This window comes from Phaenicophaeus curvirostris, chromosome 14 (genome assembly GCF_032191515.1).
Source record: "Phaenicophaeus curvirostris isolate KB17595 chromosome 14, BPBGC_Pcur_1.0, whole genome shotgun sequence".
Taxonomy (NCBI): domain Eukaryota; kingdom Metazoa; phylum Chordata; class Aves; order Cuculiformes; family Cuculidae; genus Phaenicophaeus; species Phaenicophaeus curvirostris.
The window spans coordinates 11,058,948-11,085,192 of NC_091405.1; the positions used below are offsets into that span (position 1 = coordinate 11,058,948).

Sequence of the window (26,245 nt, forward strand, 5' to 3'; positions counted from 1 at the left end):
TGTCCTCCTTGCACTGGGAAACCCCAAACTGGGCTCAATATTCCAGATGAGGCCTCACAAGTGCTGAATGAGAGGCAAGAACAAGCAATTCCTTTAACCCAAAAGTTAACGTTCTTGCTAATGCAGTAAGCACATGTCATACCAGTAGGGGTATGTCATGTGCTATATTAGCATACACAACTTATATTTATTTTTGTGGTCACCTCTGCTGTAAACAAAATTGTAAGTATAAACAACATGCTCCCTTTATAAAGGGTAAATATAAGTATTACCAAGCTTTTTTTTCAGCTAACATTAAAACTTGACTTGCCTCAGTCACAGATCACAGTTCTGACCTCCAAACTTTTCCTTCATTCCTCACAGTACACAACTTTATGGAAAACAGCTAATCCTGTCACAGCAGTGCATCCTGCACAGCACCAGTAACCCCATCCTCTCAACTACACATGGACTAAAGAACCTGTCTTCCTTAACAAGAGTCAGAGTTTGATACTAAGTTTGCGTTAGCTGCCTTTAAGCAGCAACCTGTTAAAAATGAGCATTTGGGCTGCAGCTTCTACTCTCCCTCAGCTCTAGCTAACACTGATATAAAAACTCTGAACACAAGAACAGAGTGACTGGCTCTTCCAGCATGCTCATTTATGCACTTCAAATGCTTCTGTGTGCACAGTCTCTTATATCTTTTCTGTTTTCCTAACAGCTGTGTAAGCTTTAATGAAACAGCACGAGCTGATGCAGTTCTTGGCTACCTGATTGCATTCCTAGTGCTCCTCTCCACGGTGAAACTGTGGCATCTCCTGAGGCTCAATCCTAAACTAAACATGATCACTTCAACTCTAAGGAGGGCATGGGGTGATATCTCTGGATTCATCACTGTAATTGCAATCATGTTTCTCGCCTATTCTATTGCTGTGAGTACAACTGTGGTTTCTGTGGTCTGCCATCTGCATCCAAGTACTGCCAGGTTAAATGAATTACTTCTGAATGCTGAAATCAACATAGCTTTGAAAGGTAAAACTGAATAAAGCTGCCTACCTAAATCCATGGTTAGCAGCTTGGTGACCAATTCTTCAGTACACACAAAAGAGAAGTTAAAATATCTCCAATAACACTGTCTGTTCCTTGCAAGCTGAAATTTGGTACGAAAATTGAGCACTGAGTTAAGAAAATGGGTTCTCTGAATGCATTGTGTGTGACAAAGTACAGGAAAAAAAATTTGTGGATAAAGTTCAAACTGGGGAGAGTGCAGCAAGTGCCACTTTCTGTTTGGCTAGTTTTTAAGTGGGAAATAATTATTTTTATGCCTATTATAGGAATACTTATTAGGCAAATAAAATGTTATTTTCATTCCAATGAGATTAAAGAATTATTGGACTGCAACTATTTATGTACGTTTACTGTTTTAGCTGAAATGTTTTGTGTAAATGTTCTGGCATAGTGATGTGGGAAATTCAAAAGATATGCCTTCTTTCCTCTGCAGACAAACTTGATATTTGGATGGAAACTCTCCTCTTACAAAACTCTCTTTGATGCAGCAGAGACCATGGTCAGTCTTCAGCTGGGAATCTTCAACTATGAGGAGGTATCACCTCTAATTTTAAAAGTTTGTCACTGAATAATTAGCAGCTAGGCTATCACTTTGACCCAGCAAATAGAAAGACTTTCAATTAGTGCTAGACATTGATGTAATTTTGCAAGCACAAAATTTGTCACTTCTACATCCCACTCATGTTGTTAATCGTTAAAATATATTCCTGTGTTATAGCTTACACGGGAATTAGGTTTTAGGGTTTTTACACAACCTTTAGTTTGTATGTGACCATGACAGTCTGACTGGACTTCTTTGTAAACCATATAATAAAATAAAATAAAAGCATAGAGATTTATATATACCTTGAAAGCCAAGGCATCATGGAGTTTCAGCTTTTACTGGATAAAGAGACCTCCAAGCTTGTCAACTTTCACGTGAAACTTACCTTTACAATCAAATGCAAATACCTAAACTCTCCCAAAGACTATCTATATTCATAAAATATTTTATCATCTTTCTACTATATCAAATCAACATAGGAAAGGGACTAGAGGAAAAAATATATATAGGTATAATACATATAGCATGATTTATTAACCACCAGGATTTTCAAAGAGACAAGGTCCTTATTGCATCTTAACTGCTTGTATGTTTGGTTTGGTTGTTTGTTTTTACAATTATAATATGATGTCTTACCTTATAAATCCTACAGGTGTTGGACTACAATCCAATTTTAGGCTCCTTCTTAATTGGATCCTGCATCATTTTCATGACGTTTGTGGTACTGAATCTGTTCATTTCAGTGATACTAGTTGCTTTTAGTGAAGAGCAGAAGCACTACCAGGTGTGTTCATCTAAATTCTTCTGCCATTTCTACCATTTATTGTGCAGTGCTTACTTATGATTTAGGATGAAACCCATGTAAACTCAGTCCAAGTCTTAAGTAGTCAACATAAAACCCATACTCATAGTCAATCCATTCTCAAAAAGCACACTTCATATTTTTCTAGATTTATTCTTTAAGACTTATGCCTGGCTCCTTGAAACCAGTGCCAAAAGTGCTACTAAAGTCCATGAAGACTTTACAACTCTTTTAAAAACGTCACTGTGAGTGCCTGACCCACTCAAGCTGTTGACAGCATGGTGAGAAATCCAGCTGCAGTACTGTCCAACATTCCTGTTTTAAATAAAGCCAAAGGAGATGAAATCTAAGAATGCAGTCAATAGGAAACAAGATAAATTTAGTTTTTCTCATTTATTTCATCTAGAAACGGCAAGTGGCTCATTGTACATACCACTAGCCGTATGGTAAAGTAGCAAGTGAACTCCAGGCAAGATTGCAATGGGCTCTGACGGAGCCAAAACTTCTTCTGTAATGTTCATGCTCACCCACGCCCATCTGGGTGTATCTTGACAAAAATGTTCACACGTTTTGCTTTGGCAGTTACTCATACTCTGCTTAGAGTGAAAGTTATCTTATTTCACCTCAAGTAAAGACTGGCACTCTGGGACATGACTTAGTAGGCATGGTAGTGGTGAGCTGATGGTTGGAATGGATCACAGAATCATAGAATGGTTTGGGTTGGAAGGGACCTCAAAGCCCATCCAGCTCCACCCTCTGCCCTGGGCAGGGACACCTCCCACTGGATCAGGCTGCCCAAGGTCCATCCGACCCGGCCTTGGACACCTCCAGGGATGGGGCAGCCACAGCTTCCCTGGGCAACCTGTTCCAGGGCCTCACAGTGAAGAAATTCCTCCTTATGTCCAGTCTAAATCTGTTCCTCTTCAGTTTATACCCGTTCCCCCTCATCCTATCACCACAAGCCTTTGAAAACAGCCCCTCCCCAGCTCTTTTGTAACCTTAATGATTCTGTGATTTTCTCTTGTAATGTTCTCTGGCTCCAGCGGAGACTGTATTGCTTCTGGTCAGTGCATCTGAGTAACTTGCTTCCCGCTGTTATTTCAGGCTTCAGAAGAAGAGGAGATTGTTGATCTAATGCTAATGAAACTTTGCAGTTTCTTCGGGATTAAATGCAAGAAGGAAGAGCAGCCAGTCACTAACAATAAAATGGAACAACCTGTTGGTGATTAAACCATAACCACAACAAATAGCCAGTTTGTGGGTAAAAGATTTGCTGTTTAGCTATCAGGTGCAGTGGTTAGGCTAGGTTGTCATCATACAAAAAGTAGTTACTATAACAAAAAGTGGGATATATTGAATTAAGCAGAAGTTTTCATCCAAGTAACTGTACTTTTTGAAAGTTAGACAGAATGTCCCTCTAATTGCATGTTTTTTCTGTGACATTTATTTTTTCTTTGGCTTTTTTTTTTTCTAATAGAGCTTTTCCAGACACTGTTACACTCCTGGCTCCTTTGGAAGTGATAACATCTTGTGTTCGTGCTGAACAGAAACATCTTCTGTAATCACCCATTTGCAGCGTTTCTCTATCACAAACACAAGGGCAGGCAGAGCTGGAGCCAGCCTGAATTAGCAAAGGTTCTGACTGTCGTTAAGTTCATAATAACATTAAAATTAGTCCTTGAAAAGTAATAAATATGCATAAGATTTCTGGGAAAGTTTATCCGTCTGCATCTAAGTGGGAAATCCATTGTGTCCCAGCCCTTGTCCCGCTGCACATGATTGCTGGAGATCACAGAATCATAGAATAACCAGGTTGGAAGAGACCCACCAGATCATCGAGTCCAACCATTCCTATCAAACACTAAACCCTGTCCCTCAGCACCTCGTCCACCTGTGCCTTAAACCCCTCCAGGGAAGGCGACTCAACCCCCTCCCTGGGCAGCCTGTTCCAGTGCCCCATGACCCTTTCTGTGAAATTTTTTTTTCCTAATGTCCAGCCTAAACTTCCCCTGGTGGAGCTTGAGGCCATTCCCTCTCGTCCTGTCCTCTGTCACTTGGGAGAAGAGCCCAGCTCCCTCCTCTCCACAACCTCCTTTCAGGTAGTTGGAGAGAGCAATGAGGCCTCCCCTCAGCCTCCTCTTCTCCAGGCTAAACACCCCCAGCTCTCTCAGCCGCTCCTCATCAGGCCTGTTCTCCAGCCCCTCACCAGGTTCCTTGCTCTTCTCTGGACTCGCTCCAGAGCCTCAACATCCTTCTTGTGGTGAGGGGCCCAGAACTGAACACAGGATTCGAGGAGCGGTCTCACCAGTGCCGAGTGCAGAGGGAGAAGAACCTCCCTGGACCTGCTGGTCACTCCCTGTGTTGTCCAGGCTGATGAGGGATGCTCGCCTCCTAAAACTCCAAAAGGAGCCTTAGAGAGCTGACTTGGAGACGTTTTCAGTATCAATCGCGGCTTCTGCTCAGGGACGCGGTTCCCCTCGGCAGCCCCCGCCGCCCTCACCCCCTCCCTCACGGAGCCCCGCGCGTGCCGCCCTCCCTTCCCGCCCTTCCCGCGAGGGGCGGGGCTCCACGCGCCCCGCCCCCTCCGCCCCGCCCCTCCCCGCGCGCCCGCCCGCGGCAAAGATGGCGTGGAGGGCGCTGAGGCGCGTCGGGCCGGTCCTGGCGCCGAGCTGCCTCCGCCTCTCGCCGCCTTCTCTTCATCCTCGTCCTCCGCTGCTGCGGGTGCCCGCGGCCCGCAGGCTGCGCACCAGCGCGCCCGTGCTGGCCGGTGAGTGGCGAGAGCAGCGCGGGGGGAGCGGGGCTGGGGCAGTGGGGATGGGGGAGCGGGGAGAAGGGATGGGGCAGGAGGGATTGGGGGAGCGGAGATGGAGCAGGAGGGATTGGGGGAGCAGGGATGGGAGAAATGAGAATTGGGGGGAGCGGGGATGGAGCAGGAGGGATTGGGGGGAGCGGGAATGGAGCAGGAGGGATTGGGGGAGCGGGGATGGAGCAGGAGGGATTGGGGGAGCAGGAGTGGGAGAAATGGGAATTGGAAGGAGCAGGGATGGAGGGAAGGGGGACAGGGCAGTAGGACTGAGGGGAGCAAAGATGGGGCATCATCTCCCATCATGGGACCCGTGTGGGGACCAGGGAAGCCCCCAAGATGCCTGAAGCCTGGCAGGTGCTCGTGGGCTGGAGCAGGGGGTGCTTGGTGCCTCCCTACTCTCAGGGCTCCCTGCTGCCGCTCTCAATGCCTTCTCCCACGAGGAGCAGGTTCACTCCCTCAGTGGGCAGTAAGCTTCGACCCTGGTCTCCATCCTGCGGTTCTGTCCCCTCTGGCCCCAGCCTGAGGCTTCACTGAGCGGGCCAAGCATGGAGAAAATAAACCCAGTGAAATAGTGGATAACTTTCCATCCTGGATCAGCTTGTTGGTAGCGCTGAAATGGGGCCCGCAGCAGCCTCAGCAGTGAGGTTGGTGTGGGCAGCTGGGCTTTCAGGGCCTGTTTGGTGCTGAGGGAGCTTGGCTGTAGAGCGACAGAAGGGCCAAGGCAGGAGCTGAACTTGCACAGTGGAGCTTGGTGTGATTTTGCACTTTGTGTAGTTAATTCTGAACTTATCTGCTGCTGTCAAAGCTCTCTCTGAATGGAACTTAGCCACCAAAGTCTGAACAGCGGAATCTGTGCTGCTCTAGCAAACAGAAGTGTTGAAAATGTAGAAGAGAAGAATATTCTATAAAAGTAAAGAGGAGGTCACACATTTCCTTCCAGATAGCTTTAAAGACTATCTGTTTAACTGCCTTTGCCAGAAGAGAAAGAAATAACATTCATTAGTCAGTATTTGCAACTTAAGTGAGTCAAGATCTAAGCTTTTTTCACTTTTCTGTTTAATATACCCCTTGTTTTTCTATAGATATAACTTGAAGGAATAACATAAATTATGCTTTTGTTTTAGGCAGAGAGGAAAAAATTTGTATACCTCTTTGTGGAGGTGTGAGTTTTTCTGCATTCTTCAGGTATATATTTACAAAATATTTAATAGAGGCAGGCTAAACTAAATGAAGGTCTGAATTCAGAATGTGTTAGTTAAGCCAAAACCAAAGTCATGTTGAAATGAACAAAGCTAGAGTAAATTTAGCTGCTCTTCTGAAAAAGAATGCTCAGAAGAGATTTGGTATGCTTTGACATTTCATATTCCTTTAATTTGATTTATTTAATGGCTGATCACATAAGCTCAAAGTTCAAATTTTGCGATTACTTATTAACTCTTTTTAATTTGACCTTTACTTTATTTGCAGTGGTTTTTGTTGTATGGTTAGAATTTATCATTATTCATTTTTTTTCCTCTATAAGAAGCTTATGTGCTCTTCTGACTGTTGAGAACACTTCGCTGTTGCATTCCAAACCGATCATGGAAATTGTTTGTATTTTCTCTTTTGTTTTCGGTGGATTTTTTTTAACCTTGCTTTATAAATAATTTGTATACGATATTATTATCCAACATAAAAACATACTGGTTAGCTTCTTTGTGGTATGGGTAATGTCACAAACATTCAACTTGTATTTGAGATTCTATGTAATTCTCCATTGTTACGGTTTATTACTCATTTCCAATGGAATTCCTATTACCTATGGGTTTAATGTCTTGATCTAAAATAATTTAAGACATTTGATTTCTTCTCTACATTAGAATGTGTCCCGAGAGGTTAATGTAGGTATAAATAACGCCAGCTAAAATACTCTGTTGTTTTTGAGTGATAATTCATGGAAAAAACCTCTCCATATTTGCCTTTTGCTCAAAACTTTTTGTGTACTTGGAAAACCATGCATTGCTCTACCTAGGTCTGTAAGACTTGGGCCGTCTTCAAAGACAAAATGTTTTATCTGAGAGTTGCTTCTCTTAACACGTGTTCAGACAGAAATAAGAGGATCACTACAACTGAAACTCCTTAAAGTAGGACTGACAGTGGAAAGATTTTAGCAGGTCTACAGGGAGAACTTCTGTTTTCCTTCATGTTCAAGTTTAGCAAATATAGAAGGATTTTCAGAAGTGAAGCCAGTATAAGGAGTCCAGCCCAGAGGAGGAGCCTGACAGAAGAATTTGGAACTCAAAAGGAATGTTCCCCTGCTCTACTCTGGCACCCAGGGAGCTCTGTTTAAGAAGTTACCTTCTCCAGCTTCTGCAACATCTCTTGCCTGGTTGGATAGGTGCTACAAGTGAAAATTAAAAATAAATTAATTTTTTTTTAAAAAAAGAAAAGGGAGGAGGGAGAAAGTATGTATGGGGAAACCATGGAAGTAAGAAAACAAAGCAGACTGAAAATGCAGAACCCTTAGCAAGCTTCCACAGTGTCAATAAGCATGTCATGGGCAGAACAAAATGCTTCTGTAAATTGTATGCACTGTTTAAACTGTTTTTCAAGAAAAACAAACAAAATTGAACCTCAGTAAAAAAAAAAAACCAACCTAGAGTTTAAGTCTGCAAATGTGTTAACTGTATTTAAGCGAGCAACATGTCACGTATTTCTGAAATATCAAGTTTGTTTCATTTTAGCCCGCAAATTCACAGACAAGCATGAATGGGTATCAGTTGAAAATGGCATTGGAACAGTAGGAATCAGCAATTTTGCACAGGTATTGATCCCCCTTACCCAAGCCTGCAGCATTTATTTACGCGTACCTGCTCTCGTCCTTGCTCTTTGGACAGTTCGTTTTTTATTGTTCTAATTGCACATGCTAGACAATGAGCGTGAATTTTGGACTCGGATCTATCACGTTATTTGTGAAGCGAGTGCTGATTCAGCATTCTGATAAATTCCATATGACTTCAGATTGAGCCTATAAGAGCCAAACCTGATGAGAAACTTAATGTTTCAGCAGAATTTAAAACCTTTATTACTTTGATTCCTATAGGCCTGAGGAGTTCATGGCTGTGTGAAGAGGATATCGTGCACTTTATAGGCCAAATTTCCCTTGAACATGAATATAGTGCAATGCCTCTGGCTAAAGAAAAATTGCAAATAGAAGTACAGCGTGCCGTGTATTTCCTACTCCAGGACAGGAGTTTCTTTGGATTTTTGTTTGTTCTTGTGCAAGTACTTGATTTGGAATAGTCACAGCCACTTTCAGGATACAGATCAACTGCATATGAAACTTAAGAAAATCTGATATGAGAGGCTGTCAGTGAAGGGGAATTAACATTTCTTGGGACAAGCAGCATTTTCCATAATCTCAGTTTTCTGTGAACAACATTGATGCTCTGCAAGATCCCTGTTTTTTTGTGAGATGAGGTGCATTAGTCAGTGAAGAGCAGAAGCCTGTTCTGCTTCTTACAGTGATAAGGCTCTTTATTAACTCGGTAAGGGCAAATTGTATGCTAACAGCTCTGGAGTTGCCCATGTCTCTGGGGAGGAATTATGGTACTTTATTTCAAATTGCACTGGAAGTAAATCTTCTGTGCTTTGTAACATGCGGAGTTCCCTCAAATCATTGGGAACTGTTCCCCTTAAAATGGCTGTTACTGTAGCTGATGCTAAGATCATCAGCAGATGTTACCTGAGAGTTATTTTTCATTCTGCCTGCAGAAATCTGTATGCAACCATGTAAACTCAGCCTAAGGGTTATTAACGCTGTCATAGATAAACAATAATTTGGCGCATGATAGCAAAACAGATTTTCAAGTTAAATGATTAAAAAGAAAACATGAAAGTATGCAGTCCTTAAAGAATGAGAGCTACATTTAGAGACTGAGATTACTTATATAGAGTGATTCTAGTATTACTGTATTGGATCTCTCCTATGTACAGTTTCCTTAGTGTATGCTTTTGCTTTTTTTTTAAGGAAGCCTTAGGAGATGTTGTTTACTGTAGTCTTCCAGAAGTTGGGACAAAATTGAGTAAAAATGGTAAGTTTCAGCTCTGATTTCTAATGAATTGACTATTCTACTCATCCCCCTCTCCCTTTGCAAATATTAATTTTATGAAGTAATCTTTATGTTCATTAATAGTAATATACATCTTCTGGCCACAAACCAAATTCATGTATTTCTACAAGAGACAGCTTTGATTTTGAAGTCTCACTGTCAAACTATGCATGGTAGCAGAAAACACCTGCTTATTATACTGTGAAGACACTTATTTAAAACTATTTGAAATGTCTTCTCTTAATAATTTTATCTCTGTCCTGTTTTTAACATTTATGTTTTGATTTGGACGTGCTAGTGTTTAAGCTGCCTTATTTGTAATTCTGCCATTTTGTATTTCACAAGTTACGTGATGTGAAACATCTAATTGATACCAAGCTCTAATTTTTCTATGAATATACAAACTCAGTAATTTTTGAGTATCAGCTGTAATCATGGGGTTTTGCTTATTAGTGACCACAAATTCTTACGTTCTTAATCATTCAGTTATGTAATTTTCCATGTTAAAGAAGAGTGAGCATTAACAGGTATAAAAAGGCTTAAATTGTGAATAAAAGGCTTGCTTAGGTCTCTTGCAGCAAGAGCTGAATGTGGCTCTTTCTAACCTGATATCATGTCGTATGCTATAGGGCGTCAGCCGAGGAATTAGCCAAAGATAAGAAATTTCTGTCCCTTCTGTGTTCTAGCGTTCTGCAAGCTCCCCAGTGCAGCTCAGGGGCATAAATATAAAACTTAATACTGCTGGTTATTGTCATAAAGTTGGTGACTTCAGTTTCTTGACAGTTTCATTGCTCAGGATCAAGACAATTCTTCAATGGCCAGGGTATCACCAGAACGTCTGGCTGAAAAAACTAGTGTGCCATATTTTCCTCTTAAAAGTATTCAATCATATTCTGTGTTTCAGATGAGTTTGGAGCTTTGGAAAGTGTGAAAGCTGCTAGTGAACTCTACTCTCCTCTCTCAGGAGAAGTGACTGAGATTAATGCTGCCCTTGCAGATAATCCAGGGCTCGTCAATAAATCTTGTTATCAAGATGGTAAGATGTCAATTTTTTTATTTTAATAATGAATAACACCTGGATTCTTGCTATAACAAATGGCTCTGCACTTCCTAGTTCATCCAGTTTAATGGTGTGGAGAGCTGAATGGAATATATTGAATATAGTTCAAGACTCAAAATTTAACATGAAAGTCTTATTTTAGTCATGTCTGTGCTGACGGCTGCTTTACAACATGTTCTTCTCAGACATAGACTGTGGTTGAATTTAAATCCATTTCCCTTGATCACATTTCTCTTTTCTTGATCTTGTAACAGCTCATGGTATCAAGAGCTCAGGCTCTTCTAGTCTTTCTAGGCAGCATCACCTTAACGGCACTGTCAGACACCACTACATCAGACAGCTGCTCTGACTCACAAGGCTGTTTCTTTAGGGCAGGCTTTTGGTTGTCCCTTTTTTAAAGTATTGAAACATTGTTTTGGTTGCACAAGAAATCCTGTTGATCCTACTAGTGCTAAAGGGGAGGACTTCTCTAAAGCAGTAACATGAATGCATCCTTCTCGTAGGCTATTAACAACTCTTTTTTTAATTTCCTAACTTAAGGCTGGCTTATCAAGATGACTGTGGAAAACACTGCTGAACTCGATGAACTGATGAACGAAGATGCCTATGAGAAATACATAAAATCCATTGAGGACTGAGCTGGAATTATGAAATAAATCCGTATAAAATATTTCAGTGTAGTTTGTCATCAATCAGTGAAGTACAGAATATACAGTTTTGGCAACCTGAAAAATACCACTTTTGATCACATATACAAGGCCATAAATCGTTGCAGTGATAAGAGCGTTTAACATCTGCATATCTGCGAGGGTTCTTCATTCTGTTGTCTGATTAATGTAACTTCAGGATATTATCTGTAATGTTTTGGAAAACAATTTATTTGCTAAAATATATACTTCCTAAGATTAATTTGACAAGTTTAGCAGTAACAGCCTTAATGTGGTAATGCTGTGGTAGGCACGTGACTGTTCTTGTAATCTGGACTACAGCTTTACCTGAAATACTTTTCTGTTGCCTCCATAACCTCCTAATGTTTTTCCTAATTAGAGTTGCAAAGGTGATACCAAAAAAGGAGAAGCCATATCAACTACCTCTTGTAATGATTTTTACTTCTTTACAGAATATTAATTCTTGTTTTCCTTCTTCATTTTACTGTGTAATCAACTAGTCCTGCCTTTGAGGCAGAAGGTATGGTCCTTGTCTTCTGATTTATATGCTTGCTTAGTACGCAAAACTTGTGCAGTAATAGTTTATCAGGGTTCTGAAGTGGATTGTTTAGGCTGTATTTTTTTTTTACTAACTATGCCACAGGTAATTAAGGCATTCTACAACCTGTGCCCAGCAATTGTGGGGATTTCAGAAAAGCAGGTACTTGTGAAAATTGTGTGATTAGTAATAGTTTGCTGTATAATGGAGCCACGTTTGTCCATCTTTAAGATCGAGTAGGCACACTGTTCTAACAACAGCACAGGGTGGAGATTAAAACTTCTGCTTTGCAAACGCATAAATGAAAGCAGAAGACTTCTTTCCACAATTTTAAAATGCCGATTAGAAGCTAAACACTAAACAGGAACAAAAACTGAGTATCCGTACGTTGATCTAAGAGGAAGAAGGGGGATGTTTAATGCTTATATGATGACGAAGGCAAAAATCATACTCATTTTCTAACATGCAGGAATACCCTGCAGGGGATACAGAAAGCTTCCTGATGTATAAAAATGTAGGGCTTTCTTTTACGATCTGAAGGATTATCAAAGTAATTGGTGTTTTTTTAAATCCTAGGAGCTAATTTTTCCTACATGAGTAACAGATAAAAGCCCTGTCAAGACAGACTCCACTATGTGTTTAAGATAAAACTGTCTTCTCCCTAGCAGTTAAACGGCAAAGTGACTAAGAGGAAGCAGTGGGTTTGACTTCCACAGGAACCTTAGCTTGGCAATGGTTGATAAATGAAAGGCTCCAGTAAACCCAGTGTAAATGCTTTAAAACCTGTCAGTACTTCTCCATTATTCACAGTATCATGCAGTATTTATTGTGACAACATTCAGGGCCCAGAGAGCTGGGAGCTTGTTCCTGGCTTCTTACAGACTTTCCGCTTCAGTTTGGATCTTTGACCTCCCTGTGCACTTTCCAAAGGGAAAGAAAGTTTGTTTCAAATTTGAATGAGGGCAGGGAATAGAGATAGGAATGCAGGACAATGTTTCAGTTTGTCACTTGTTTCTTCCACCCTGTTTTTTTCCAACTTTAATACAGAATAATAGGCCCTGCACTCATTGCCATGGACTATACGATCCCTGCAGATCTCCCTTTAAAGGTTGGTCCAGAGCACTGTAATGCATTTTTATACAAATTTTCCCTTAAAACGTATTCCTTCCTTTTGATCAATGGAATCTGAAACAGTAGTTTCTGTAATTCTCTAAGGAACCTAGGGAATCCTAAAAACTGACAAGTCTTCCTCAAGCTTTGTCCTCCTGTGTGTATTAGGAGTGTTTATAAGATTGCACAAGTATGGATAAATGATAACTTTCTGGAGAAACCAACTGAAACAGACTCCAACCTCTCTTTCACGGTGTACAGGTGGAGAATGGATGTGCTTTTGTTTAAAGAGGAGGAGCAGGAACCTCTCTATTCTTTGTTCTTTCAGGGGTTTATATGACCTTTAAGTGATTTTATCATATTTACCAATTCCCCTTAAAATGGGAACAAAATGGGTACTTTTCCTGTGTGTTTTATGCTGAGGGCTCTGGCGTTCTGCAGTTTAGGCTAAAGGATGTCTATCGGAGCAAAGGCTTTTGTATCTTTCTACGTTTCACCCAGCCACCTAAACTGAGCAGCCAAAAGAATGTATTCTCTATGTTTGATAGACGCTACTCAAGCAGAGCTCCCAGCTTCCACACAATCCCATCATTTCACTACATTCAGCAGCACCAAGAAGCCGCAGGCAAAGCACCGTGTGCTGGCTGGAGCCAAACTCTGCAAGAGCATGAATGCAAACCTTGCCAACAGGAATCCATAATGAATGCCTTTCATCAAAATAAAAAGATGGAGTGAATGTGTGTTAGCTTTGGTCTGTGACACAGTTTTAAATGCTTTTGTATCAGTTGTAGGGGAAAACATCAAACTTGTTTGCCTCATCAGTGTGTGCTCCTACAGAAAACAAATAAAGGAGATGATATTTTACAAAATAACCACTTTTTCTGTGACCTGTTAAGTCTTGATTCTGAGCTTAAGAACTTAACACTCGTAATTACCGGATACTAAACATTATAGACTCTATAGAGAGGTTGCTTTTATGGCAAATAATGATTTCCATAATTCACCCACAACCAATAATTATCTCATAGGGGTTAATTATATCATCACCTTTATTCTCGCCACCGCTTCCTTTCTGTTTCACAAGTACCAACCCCTCTCTATCTCTCACATTATCTAATTGAAAAATAAAAGGTCAACTTAGAAAACTACATATAGATTTAAAAAAGTAGTTCCAAGATTTTTATCAATATCAACCCTGAAAAGATTGAACACCTAAATTTTTGTCTGTTTTTCAACCAGTGAAGTGGTGCCTGGGAACCTCGACCCATCATGTGTATATAAATACGAATTGTGTAACTTCTCCCCAGAGGGAAAAAGTCAATGGTATGAAAGAACAAAAATACATAAAATACAGCTGGTGGTGTTTTGACGAGTGTAAAATAAGGACAATGTCAGCATCACCGTCATTAAATTAGCCGTCAGACAATGACCTATGGGGCTCTGGTGAGCAGAGGTGCTGCAGATCAGTTTGTAATGCTCCCTTAACTGGTATCCCCAGCCAGTTCTGTGGATAAGGACCCTCTTTCCTTTTCCTTTATGCTCATAGGTTGGGAATTTACAATCTTCCTGTAGCAATGGCTCCCATTTAATACACCAAACTGACACATTAAGGATATAACATCTGTCTGGGGACTGAACAGGACCGCACCAATAAATCAATTGAGAATGATCCTCAGCAGAGCACGCAAAGCTGTTCGGTTGGGTGCTGGGAGACTTAGCACAACAAAAGGCAAAGAAATCGCACGACCCACACTGTGTGTTTTGGAGAAACAAAAGAAAATGAAGAACAGTGCATAACTAACGAACTGTGCGAGTTCACCACGGGGCGGGCTGGGCTGTCAGGCAGTGGTGGCACCAAGGCAACGCGGATGGTCCCAGGGGAGCAAGGAGCGGCAGCTCGGCCTCCCAGCCCATCACAAAACCATTAAGCATCTCTTGCTTCATCAAAGATGTTTAACAGGCTAAACGCCAGCTTTCTTCCCCCCCTTACAGTCTCCTCTTTCCCCTCCTTGCAGCCCTCAGTATAGGAAGGGGGGGGGGCATGTGGATGGTCTAAAATCTTCCCAAACTCCCAATGTGATGCCAGCCATTAAGTCAAAAGGAGCTTTTCAGTAACAGAATGGAGACTGCCTGGGAGCTCTGGGAAAAACATTCTTCCATCAGCAGCTTTCACGTTAATGCAGCTGCATCAGTGTTAGACTGCAAAAGCACCTACCCAGAACAGCACCATTCCTGCTGACAAACCTGTTCCCATGTGGTGAAACGTGACCGGACTGATGGAAAACTGAACATCCTTTGGCATTTCCAGGGAATAAGACCTCATGGATGGGAAACAACACTAAAAGACTGCCAAGCAATGCCCATCAGTGTAAATCACCAGCCAGATACGCAGCAGATGGCACAGACAAATGCTGAGAGCAGCTCAGGAGTGTCCTCTGTGTAATTTTCTCCACTTCCCCCATGGTTGTTGAGACACAGCCTTAGAGGAACAGTCCCTGGCAGTAGAATTCAGTCTGTGGTTAGAGTTTGCCTCACAATATTGATATCCCTCTCTTCCTGACAAAGCATAATTCAGTCACTTCAGACCTGATCTATTTTAATGCAGTACAAGCATCCTACAACCTCTGCTATTAGGCTGTTTTCTCTGTCACTTGTTTGGTGTGTTTAATTATTTATGCTATCGAATGTATTTTGCTTAGAGATGTATTTCAATGGAGGTACAGCACTGGTACCTTTCTCTGACCACGAAAATCAATCCACAAGATAGCAGGATGAGCAGGCATTTAGGACCCAAGAACACCTCTAAGGGTCTAGATCAAGAGAAAATGACAGAGAATTAAGTATTTTTGGCAATTCCTGTCTGTTCTGACAACCCCTGACTTGCACCACAACGGGAAAGACAAAGCCAGTGATAAAAGCAGTGTCATGTCACCATTGCACAGCTCTTTTTACACTGCAACGTGTCATCCTCATCTACAAATGCAACATTTTTGCAGCTTTCTGTTAGACTAAAGGGCATTTCTTACATCAGGCTGGTCTGGTAAACGTGTTAGACAAAATAAAAAATTCAGCTGTTCACAACCTCAATAGGATTTGTTTTGTCTACTTCCCACATCTTCCATGGGTTCACAGAGTAACTAAGTACAACACAGTTGTTTAACGTATCCGCTGCTTCTATGTGACCTAAAGTAGTATTTCTAATAGGGAATCTAACACAGCCTTGCCAAGAGCAACTCCACAGTGGAAGCACTGACAATCCCTGTTTCTCCTTTGCACCTGCCCCTCTATACATGGGGAGCCAGAAAGAAGAGACGGTCATCCTGAGGTCCAAAAGGGCTGGGAACCATGGCTCTAGATCATTACAACAGCAGGAGTTCTTGGAAAGAGGTATGAGAACCTAAGCTGATCTGTTCCCTGCTGCTGACAGACCAGACTCTTGACCTCCTTCCCTCCTCTTTGCTTCCTCCCATCTCTCCATACCTGATCCTCCTCACTCTTGCCGCCTCTGCTGGTGAGAGAGGCTCCTGGATCTGAGACAGCCAGGGCATTCAGTAGCCCCTGGGCCAATTCCAGTCATCAGCCAGACCAAAAATAGTCGCTAGATTCCAAGAAGCACTCAGAAAGAGGCATTAAGAAATAGGGATTGTTATCATCATTAGTAGTAGCACTATATTATCAATGCTTCATACATTTTAATACTCGTTATTAATCAGACTATCTACTTTAATTCTCATTCATACATGACTTACTATAGTCACACTTTGTCCCAGGTAAGAGCTGACAAAAAGCTAAATTAATCCAAGACAAAAGAACAATGCAAAACTATTCTTTGTTCTTCCTTTTGGAGCACCGTGACTTCATCATGATCTTCACCCAGAACTGTAATCTCATTAACTAACGATCAGTCAAGCGCAACAGCAGTTTTAAACTCAAAGCATACGTCTTACCAAAACGAAAAGGGAAATTACATTCTATTGTTCTGCAGTCTAATATTTATATAAAGGCACCTCAAGAAAACAGTTCTGGATTCTGTAATTTATGTGAGCCAAGAGTTTATATTTACTTGAACAAAAAGATTAGAAAGATGTTAAATCAGAACGCATTCCCTCTAGGAAAAAACAGAAATCTGGGGCTATATTTTAATTATTTTGCCCTTCCAAAGAAAATTATGAAAACATTATTCATTATTATTACTATCAATAATGAGACAGCTAATCAGATGTTTCTGACAGGGCATAGAAGAATAAGTTGTACTAATTACCTAAGAATAAACATGTAGCATTTTTTCCTCCTTAGGGCAATATGGTTTTTATCTGTATTATAATGAAGACGTCTTAAAAAGCATTGGTTAAAGAAAAGCTGAAAACTGTTCTTCCCATTGTAGGATAAGATGCTGTCTACAGTAAGAAACTGAGAAAATATTCACATCTTAACAATTCCAGAAGCAAATATTTTGAACTCTGCCATTAATAGAGAATGAATATTTGCAAAAGTCCCTATGATTCATTGAGGTAACACCTAGGCAGCCCCAGTTCTGCATCACCACTGGAAAGAAAGGCACGTGCTGGTTAAAGACACAGCTTGACTGCAGCTACTGCTTAATATACGTGGGGCTTAAAAACTTACCGCCCAGTCCTTCAGCACTGAAAAAATTTAACTGTTATTTTTTTAAAAAATAAAAGGCACGGTTTTTTTTCACATCTCACATCTTCCCTCTCCTGAAAGGCCAGGGTTTCTATACTTTCTAGCACCTGGCACAGGCTTCTGGCAGCTAAATGCTGCCTTGCACTTGAGGTTTCAGCTGAAGTACAGGCATCCCTTTCTGAGCCGCAGACTGCTAGACTATGTTCAAAATGGTGTTAACGATACCGGACATTAAAGCCACCTGCACACATTTATGCCAACCGATAATCTCATCCTATCTTCTTGAAAGACCCTTCAGAAGTCCAGCTTACCGCCGTGACGTGCCCACATCACTGCAGCTTCCACAGGAAACACTCCTAACGAATTCCGGTAAGTTGGCTGGGAAATCTGTCCCAGATATTACATTTTTCAGATATTCAGGTCCATCAAAACATGCCTTCACACCTGCACCACAGATGAATCGGAAAATAACTGTCCCCAGTCCTCAAAAAAAAGGAAATTGTAGTTTGTCAATTCAAAAAAGAGGTTTATATTCATCGTGTGCTCACAATTTATATCATTAATCTTTAATGACAACTAGAAGCGACAGGTTTATAAATATATATTTTTCATATTTGTGACAACCAGTGACTAGATGTGGGTTTGGTGGAAAACTGTCAGAAATACAGTAAGGCCAGGTAAATTACAAGGCATTATTAGAAAACAGTGATTTTGAACTTTTGGTGGTATTACATTACTTTTACAGACATTAGAAACAAACGTTACTTGGTGAAATATAAATATTGCAGAAGAAACTATAACCAAAAGTAATTTACCGGTTAAATACACAGTTAAGAAACAACTTTTTCTTTTTTTTTTTTTTTTTAAACAGAGTCAAGATAAATGAAAGAAACAGTAATAAAAACTCACACGTCAAAGAACAGCGTCTTCAACAGACGGCATCCTCGTTACAGAGAGAAATTATCTGTGTAACACTAAGGGAGGAGTGAGGTTTGTTTAAACCGTTCCAAGCACAGTAATTTTCTGTCAGAGCAGTCAATTTTCCTGCAGTACAACATGGATTCGTGGCCAGATGCAGGCAGGTGTTGCACCCAGGTAGAGCTCATTTTGTACCAGCCTCAAAATGCATGAACTTCATGCCAGGGTGCCCCTCCCTGAAGCCAGGTACAGGATGCATAAACATTCATTATACCGGTTTAGAACTGGATTTAGGAATAATCCCACCCAATTTCAGTTTTACTACTTTTGATCCGCTTTAAAGACAGATATATTAACTCTTTGAGTTTAAAAATATAATACAATTTGGCTTTTTCTTAAAGATACAGAAATACAAAAATTTTACAACTTAAAACAGTAACACAACTTTTTTTGTCCTAGAAGTGACAGAGAGTGAAGTACAACGTGTAAGACTTGATTAGGCAATTTCATGAAATATTGTCTTGTTACCATCATTCAAAGGAGTCTGACGGTGATTTAGTGAAGCCAGATCGGACAAAAAGGAGCCTAAAAGATATAATTCTATTTAAGACACACAGTTTCCCTAATAACACTTTTGACAGAATATTCTATACACAACACACCAACAATACCAGTCAAGTTAATCCCTAAGAAACCCAGGTGCACCATAATATTGCATAGAAAGAAATCCCTGCTATTAATACACTCCACTGGAGACTAGGACTTTCTCCCCGCCTTACTAAATCAAAGCACGCATGTTTTTTAGAAAGCACATCTCACACTGGACCTTTTTCTTAGCTATACTCTTTGGAATCACTGGTACATGTATTATTTCAAGCATGTTTTTATTCTGCATCCTATTATTTACAATTAAAAAAACCTAACACTGAAAGGAAAACAGTTTTCCTGCCTCCCCACCAGAACAAATACAATGCAAAATCATCTTCCTATGTCGCTTAAAAATAAAATCAGACCTTTCTCAACAACAGAAAGCTCAAACTAAAGCCAGGATAGCAGCATAAAGAGGTTATTCACATAAGATAGGGTCAAAAATCCTCTCTGTAAGGTAATTTAAAAGTTGAATTCATAGGTTGGATAGAGTCCAACCAATAGCCTGTGGTTTATAGCTCAGTAGTCACTTTCTTCATGGAAGATCTACATCCAAGTCTGTACACTGATTTAAAGAAAAGATTTAAAGATTTAAAGATTTACTACTTCACTATTTTAGGGCAAATCTCTCATAGAAGCTGAACCTGAGAAAATCATCCCATTGAAACAGTTCGGGTCCCCTGCACCTGTTTCGTTTTGTAAAACGTCACCAGCTTTCATTAAAAAAAAATTACATTGATCGGCTCTACATAAGGCTAGGGGGATTTTATTTTACAGCAAAATTGACTACATTTACTTCCAACCTTAAACTACGTACATTTCTGAAAATCCTTCATTTCAGTGCTCAAAAGTATTTTCATTTCAGCAAGTAATTCTTTCACATATTTATAACACAGACACATGAAGCGCATCCAGGAAACAGAATTCCCAATGATTTGCCAAAAAGCCATGCAGTATAATTAGAAGGTAAAAGGAATTTTCTTCAGCTGCTCCTTACAGTAAACGCTTCAATCTCATGATACAAACTGTGCAGACAGATTAAACAGATCCAAAAGTTTTAATGATATGCATTATGCAGCATCAGATAAATAACAGTTAAAGCTGAAAAGACCATGTCTTCATGAATAGATTTCATAAAAAACTAGAACTTCTGGCTTCAGATAGAATATATATTTAGAATATCTGTGCGAGAGGTGAATATATACAATAAATATATTTTGCTATAGTAACTATAGTCACAGTTATTTTTACTTTACTATGTAACAGTAGAGGTGTATCAGGAAGACATCTTCGTGACTGCCATTTCTTTCACTGTAGTATGGGAAAATATTAAAATTCCTGTGGCTGCTACAGATATGGGATTTCTGGCACAGCTGAAAATGTACCAGGAGTTAGAACTGATTAATTATATTCTCAGTAAAAATTTCATTTTAATGACAAAGCCATTTACTGGGCTTTTGGTGAGAGACCAAAGAAACACGAGATTTCTTCCTAGGAAATGTTGAAAGGCACATAAAAAATTCAATATATATTTAGTAATACGTTCAAAAGCAGATTCTGAGTATTTCTGCAGGTTACTTTACATTAAAATACAGAATTAGCAGCTGTTTGCCTGTTGGCGCTATGGAAAAACGTTTCATGTATCTGTAAAGAGATCAGGCTTACGCATGAGCAGATATTTGCTCATTCAAGTGATAAATTTTCCCCTCACATGCACTGAAACAAAGCGCGTGCACTTATTCCATTGTTAACTGAGATGCCGAGATGCACGCATTCACATCAAGAAGCTACCTGCAAATGGTGTAAGGACAAAAAAAAAGTTAATTTACCTGAAATAGTGTACAACCACTGAAAATGAATACGACAGTTTCAGCCACTGCTTTTACGCTAATAAATAGTAATATGTTTAGCTAGCTGAAATTCCATTTACAGTCACTTAATTGTTCTGATTCCTGACAGGATTTCTAATAATGAGGGTAGATTCCAAAAGTAATGCCATGGTAGGCATAGAACCACATGCAAAAATCTACCACTTAAACAGACATCCAGTACAATTTGACTCGCTGTATGAAGTATCGTTATATTGCACATAAAATAACATGGCACATTTCATAAAGCTACAACTGCGCACAACAAATGACAGATATTTGTACATCTGCAGAGACATAAGCAGTGAATAATTCACGCAAAAGTGAAGTACACAACCTAAGAATTATTGCCTTGCCCAAACCACCCTAGTGTCATTTGGAAAGGAAGGCAAGGTGGGCTCCATTCATGCAAATAAAAATGCAGACAGCTGACATTTTTTCCAGAAAAAGCTTGGCTTGAAAATTTCAAATATTTCACTTTGCCTGTGAAAGTTCGTTTTGTGGAACTATATTCTTTAGAAATATGATTTTTAAAACTTGCTTTGCTCCTGTTCCCATTAAAATGATTGATGCCCCACCAAGTTGAAATTAATCCTCTTCAACACAGGTTTTTCCTCCTCCAAGTCATCATTGACGTAATTCTTACTTGGGATTTCTATTTCACCTCCATTTATCACAGTGGTTCTAGCCAAGCCACACACAGATCGCATCAGACTGAAATCTAAAGGACTGAAAACTGTACGTGAACACTGCCAGTAATAAAAATACATGTGGTCATTGCAACTGGGTGTGGTTTTGGAAATCTGAATAAATCTTGCTCAGAAATAAAGAAATGTGATAGAAGTGGAAGCGTCTCATCCACATAGCGCTGCTTTGGCATATGCCAGGGAGAAATGTCTATTAAGACACCTTCTGACTACGAAACTACAACCAAGAGCAAGCAGTAATTTCACCTTAGACATAAAGAAAAGTAAACTTGCTAGTATACTCGGTGCACATACATCCATTTAGGGGTTCCAAATGTAAGGAGTTTAAGCTACAGTTGCTATAAGGAGATTTCTAAACGATGAGACACCTGTAGATGCTGCATAAATCAAATGACAATGAAGACTGCCATTTGCTGCAAAACAGATTAGAAGGTTAGTTATTCACTGTTAAAAATGGTTTTAGCACCTTTCATGTTTCTAAAGCCATTAGAACAGTAAACAAGAAATCTTGTTAAATATTTATATGCAAAGTTGCAGCATCAGTTGCTCTAAAATGCATAGGAACTATTTTTTCCTCCAAGCGTTTTCATCAAGTCTACATTAAACAGTTGTCGGTTCACTATTTGGGTAAAAAAGGCCAAGCAAAAACCATTTTGGAAAGCTACTACACACAAAGAGAAAGATGTTTGGCTATATTTCCACCAAAGTGCTTTCAAATGGAGACAAGTCCTTTTCCTTCTCTCCAGTATTAAGGCTCTTCTAAAAAAAATAAGTTTAACTAAAAGACACTTGGGCTTTCTTTATCAAATACACCACTTAATATGCTTTAATTGTGAACAGTTTAAGATGCTAGTTCTGTGATTCTAGCTTTATAAATGAGTACTAACAATACTTAGGATGACTTTACGACGAGATCAGGACCTTAGTATTCTAAAATGTGAAATACTCAGTAGATGCTGACAGTACATTTATTGTATACTCTGTTTTTATTAAAAACACCGGGATTAAAAAACTGACTGTGAAACTAAAACCGAGTTACCAGTGCTACAGAAAGGCTACTCTGGCTATCCTGTCTAATAAATCAGACACAGTGGTCTAAAGAAATGAAATTAAATACTCTTTTCCCATCAAGTTTCCAGACCCTTTCCCCCTGTCCAGAATTTATAAGTTTAATTACTCTGACTGAACCAGATCCTCAGGAAACAAAAGTGCTCTCAATTCCCACCAAAGTCAAAAAGTTCTGTGAGAACTTGACATTACTCAAGCTATTTCGGACATTTAATCCTTTTAAGGAACACAAAAATGCAGTTAGAAACCACATTTAGTTCCTAAACAATCTACAGAAGATCCAAAACATTAAAAGCCGGATCTTACAGCCCTCAGTAATCAGATCATGCTGACCTCAGTTTTACCACTCTCAGAAGTCGTATTTGTAGAGGTCCCTCTCCAGCAAACACACACATGCCTAAATCCTGAAAAATTAGCACCTAGATTTGGCACCAACACAACCTGTATTCTGCTGGACTCCAGAAAAAGTAAGTTTAAAACGGAAAATACTACATTTACTGGTAACATAATTTAAAACATACCTCTGAAGGCAGAAGTCAGCACGCTCTGTAATTTTCATTCCTCTGCTTTATATGGCAAGATATGACTTCCCTCATTTTGTCTGATTAAATTTAGCCAGCTTTGTGAAATCTGCCCCTCACTGAAAGCATTATGAAAATCTGGAGCTTTACCTTTTTCTCAACAAGCAGGTTCATGCATCGATACCTCAGCGTAAGAAATGTAATTAAACTGTTAACAGAAATAAAAACAGAAGCATTGCTTGGGGTGCAGACTAAAATTATGGTTTCGACCCTTGCCATCCCTAGTTCCTTCAGTCCAATTCCACGACTTTCCCGCTGACCTGAACACAAGCAGCTTTATGGGATCAATCCTACAGGAACAACCATCAGATCCCGACGAACCTTTCCAGCAACACACCATGTGGATTTTACTTGATCAAACCTCTCCGTGGGCTGCATTGCAATTAGTACGTGACGCTATTTTTCTTTCTAAATATGCTTCAACGTATCCAACAGAGCTCAAAAGTAAAAAAATATATAACTTTGCTTCAAAGTGATCCATCGTTTTGACAGCGTGATGGAACACGGCTGCACCTGGGGGTACCTGTACTGCCGCCTCGCAGGGTTCTGAGCTGTCTGTCCCCGAAACCCGCTGGGAAATGAAGACGAGCGGGTCAGCCGGGCTCCGAGCGCGCACCCAGCACCACTGGGGAGCTGGGCTTTCCTTGAGCAGGATTAGCCAAGCAGGATGGCTGGATGACGCCCTCTGACCCTGACCCCGCAGAGGTGACAGCGGCTGATCCCAACCTCCCGCACCCAGGAGCATCCATCTGCGCCCGCGGACCCTGGTCCTGATGGGAAACCCTGCAAAAACCCTGCAAAAACCCTGCAAAAACCCTGCAAAAAAAATACCCCTGTGGCTCAGAGCCCGGCTGGGTGGTGGGTTTGGGGCACCGAGAGGCCGAGGGACCCCACGCCGGGTGCCCCCGTCCCCCCCGCCCACAGCTCGGAGCAGGGTGGCTCCCCCCCGACATCCCTAGTGAGACAGAAAAAGGGGATCACCCGGCTGCAAAGAGAACTCGGGAAAAGTCCTGCTGCCCCCAGAAGCCGCGGCTGCCCCGTCCCTGGAGGTGTCCGAGGCCGGGCTGGAGGGGCCTGGGGGCGGCGGGAGGCGTCCCTGCCCGCGGAACCGGGAGGGCCTCGAGGCCCCTTCCGACCCGAACCATCCTCGAACGCTGCGAAAACGCTCATTAAACTCACAGAGGAGCGGCTGGGAGCGAGCCCCGCGGCGGCGGAGACAGCCCCCCCCCCCCAGCTCCGGGGCGGCCCGGGGGTTCCCTCAGGCCGCGCCGGTTCCCCGGTTCATATGAAGTGGATCCAGGCGGCGCCGTCGGGGTCGAGCGGCGGGGCGGGCGGGGGCCGCGGCCGCTCCCGGAGGCGGTAGTTGTCGCCGCCGTTGTTGTCCCAGTACTCGGCGCCGGCCACGCGGTAGCGGACGGCGAACTCGAGGGCGGCGGCGGCGGCGGGGAGCGGCAGGAGGAAGGCGAAGCGGTCGGTGTCGCCGCCGGCGGGCGCGGGGGGCTGGTAGGCGGCGGGCAGCTCGGCGCAGCTGCCCCAGGCGTCCAGCGTGTAGCGCACCGACACCGCCTTCTCGTAGGCGACGTTGAGGACGCGCACGGCCCCGCGCAGCCCCGCGGGCTCGGAGCGCACCCACTCCAGCCTCACCTTGTGCCGCCGGACGCGCTCCGCGAAGCCGGGCGCGTTGCCGGGCCGCGGCGGGAACAGCGGCTCCAGCGGCGGCGAGAAGAAGGGCGGCGAGGAGAAGAAGACGGGCGGCGGCTCCGGCTCCCCGCGAGCCTCGAAGAAGAGCGCCGGCACCCGCGGCAGGTCGGCCTCGCAGAAGTGGCGCACGGAGGCGAGCTCCAAGCCGAGCGAGTCGGCGAAGCGCACGGTCTTGCGGCGGGCCGGGCTGGGCGGCGGCGGCGCGGGGCGGAGGCCGCGCTCGCAGGGCGTGGGCAGCGACTTGGCGCGGCGGCGCTGAGCGGGGCTGCGCGGGGCGGCGGGCGCCGAGGGCTCCCGCCCGCGGGGTTGTTGTTGCGGGGGAGGCGGCGGCGGCGGGGGGGAGCTCCGCCGCTCGCCCGGCGCCTCCCGAGCGGCCGCGGGGCGGGCGGCGCCGTCGCCGAGCGGGGCGCCCTTGTCGGGCTCGGCCGCGCTGCCGTACAGGCAGGCGCCGCAGCTGAAGTTGCGCGGCAGGTAGAGCCGCGGCGCGGGCGGCGAGCCCCGCGGCCGCCCCGCCTGCTCCATGGGCGCTCAGCGCCGCCGAGAGCGCGGGGCCGGCGCTGCCCGCGGGCTCCCGGCGCCGCCGGAGCCGCCGCTGCTGCCCCGGGGCATCCCCCGCCCGGCCCCCCGCCCCCCGACAGCCCCGGCGGCCGCCGCCGAGGGACGCCGGCCCGCTCCTCCTCCGGCCCCTCCTTCTTCTCCTCCTCCTCCTCCTCCTCTTTCTTCTCCTCCTCTTTTTCTTTCTTCTCCTCCTCCTCTTTTTCCTTCTTCTCCTCCTCCTCCTTTTCCTTCTTCTCTTTTTCCTCCTTTTCCTTCTTCTCCTCCTTTTCCTCCTTTTCCTTCTTCTCCTCCTTTTCCTCCTTTTCCTTCTTCTCCTCCTTTTCCCTCTTCTCCTCCTTTTCCTTCTTCTCCTCCTCCTCCTCTTTTTCCTTCTCCTCCTCCTCTTTTTCCTCCTCCTCCTCCTCTTTTTCCTCCTCCTCCTTCTTCTTCTCCTTTTCCTCCTCCTCCTCCTCCTCCTCCTCCTTCTTCTTCTTCTTCTCCTCCTCCTCCTTCTTCTTCTCCTCCTCCTCCTTCTTCTTCTCCTCCTCCTCCTTCTTCTTCTCCTCCTCCTCCTTCTTCTTTTCCTTTTCCTTTCCCTCCTCCTTCTTCTTTTCCTTTTTCTCCTCCTCCTTCCTTTCCTCCTTTTTCTTTTTCTTTTTCTTTTTCTTTTTCTTTTTCTTTTTCTTTTTCTTTTCCTTTTCCTTTTTCTTCTCTCCTCCTCCTCCTGGCCGGGTCCCGGCTCTGGGCTGGGGCTGGGGGCCGGCCGGGACCCCCCGGGACCCGCATTCGCGTTGGGAGCGGCGCTCTTGTTCTCGCTCCAGAAATAGCTGCTCAAAGGAAGGAGCAAAGCCGGGCTCCGGCAGATTAAGGGGGCCGATAAGAAACAGCTGGCTTGCAAGTTGGATCT

At 42.9% G+C, this 26,245-nt stretch overlaps 3 protein-coding genes across 3 annotated transcripts in view; 2 read left to right on the top strand and 1 right to left on the bottom strand.

Moving 5' to 3' along the window:
• PKD1L3 (polycystin 1 like 3, transient receptor potential channel interacting) overlaps positions 1-4,052 on the top strand; it is a 37,890-nt gene extending 33,838 nt beyond the window's left edge. The window contains exons 40-43 of the mRNA XM_069868727.1: positions 701-911; positions 1,481-1,582; positions 2,244-2,375; positions 3,498-4,052. Of these exons, the coding sequence (XP_069724828.1) occupies positions 701-911; positions 1,481-1,582; positions 2,244-2,375; positions 3,498-3,623 (571 nt within the window). The 3' untranslated portion in view covers positions 3,624-4,052. The remainder of the gene's footprint in view (positions 1-700; positions 912-1,480; positions 1,583-2,243; positions 2,376-3,497) is intronic.
• A 935-nt stretch (positions 4,053-4,987) lies between these two features.
• GCSH (glycine cleavage system protein H) lies at positions 4,988-13,538 on the top strand. The gene is made up of 5 exons (XM_069868730.1): positions 4,988-5,160; positions 7,923-8,002; positions 9,209-9,272; positions 10,195-10,326; positions 10,891-13,538. Exons 1-5 carry the CDS (start codon positions 5,016-5,018, stop codon positions 10,986-10,988), a joined length of 519 nt encoding a protein of 172 aa, XP_069724831.1. The 5' UTR covers positions 4,988-5,015; the 3' UTR covers positions 10,989-13,538.
• A 9,653-nt stretch (positions 13,539-23,191) lies between these two features.
• On the bottom strand, positions 23,192-25,323 carry LOC138726447 (protein phosphatase 1 regulatory subunit 3E-like). The gene has a single exon (XM_069868193.1). It carries the CDS (start codon positions 25,321-25,323, stop codon positions 24,382-24,384), a length of 942 nt encoding a protein of 313 aa, XP_069724294.1. The 3' UTR covers positions 23,192-24,381.
• Between the last annotated feature and the right edge of the window lie 922 nt (positions 25,324-26,245).

Bases quoted from the DNA above. Each gene is read 5' to 3' on its own strand.
- GCSH (XM_069868730.1), top strand. From the start codon at position 5,016: ATGGCGTGGAGGGCGCTGAGGCGCGTCGGGCCGGTCCTGGCGCCGAGC. The intron at 5,161-7,922 runs GTGAGTGGCGAG...GTTTCATTTTAG, and splicing joins CAGCGCGCCCGTGCTGGCCG to CCCGCAAATTCACAGACAAG. The intron at 8,003-9,208 runs GTATTGATCCCC...TTTTTTTTTAAG, and splicing joins GAATCAGCAATTTTGCACAG to GAAGCCTTAGGAGATGTTGT.
- LOC138726447 (XM_069868193.1), bottom strand. From the start codon at position 25,323: ATGGAGCAGGCGGGGCGGCCGCGGGGCTCGCCGCCCGCGCCGCGGCTC.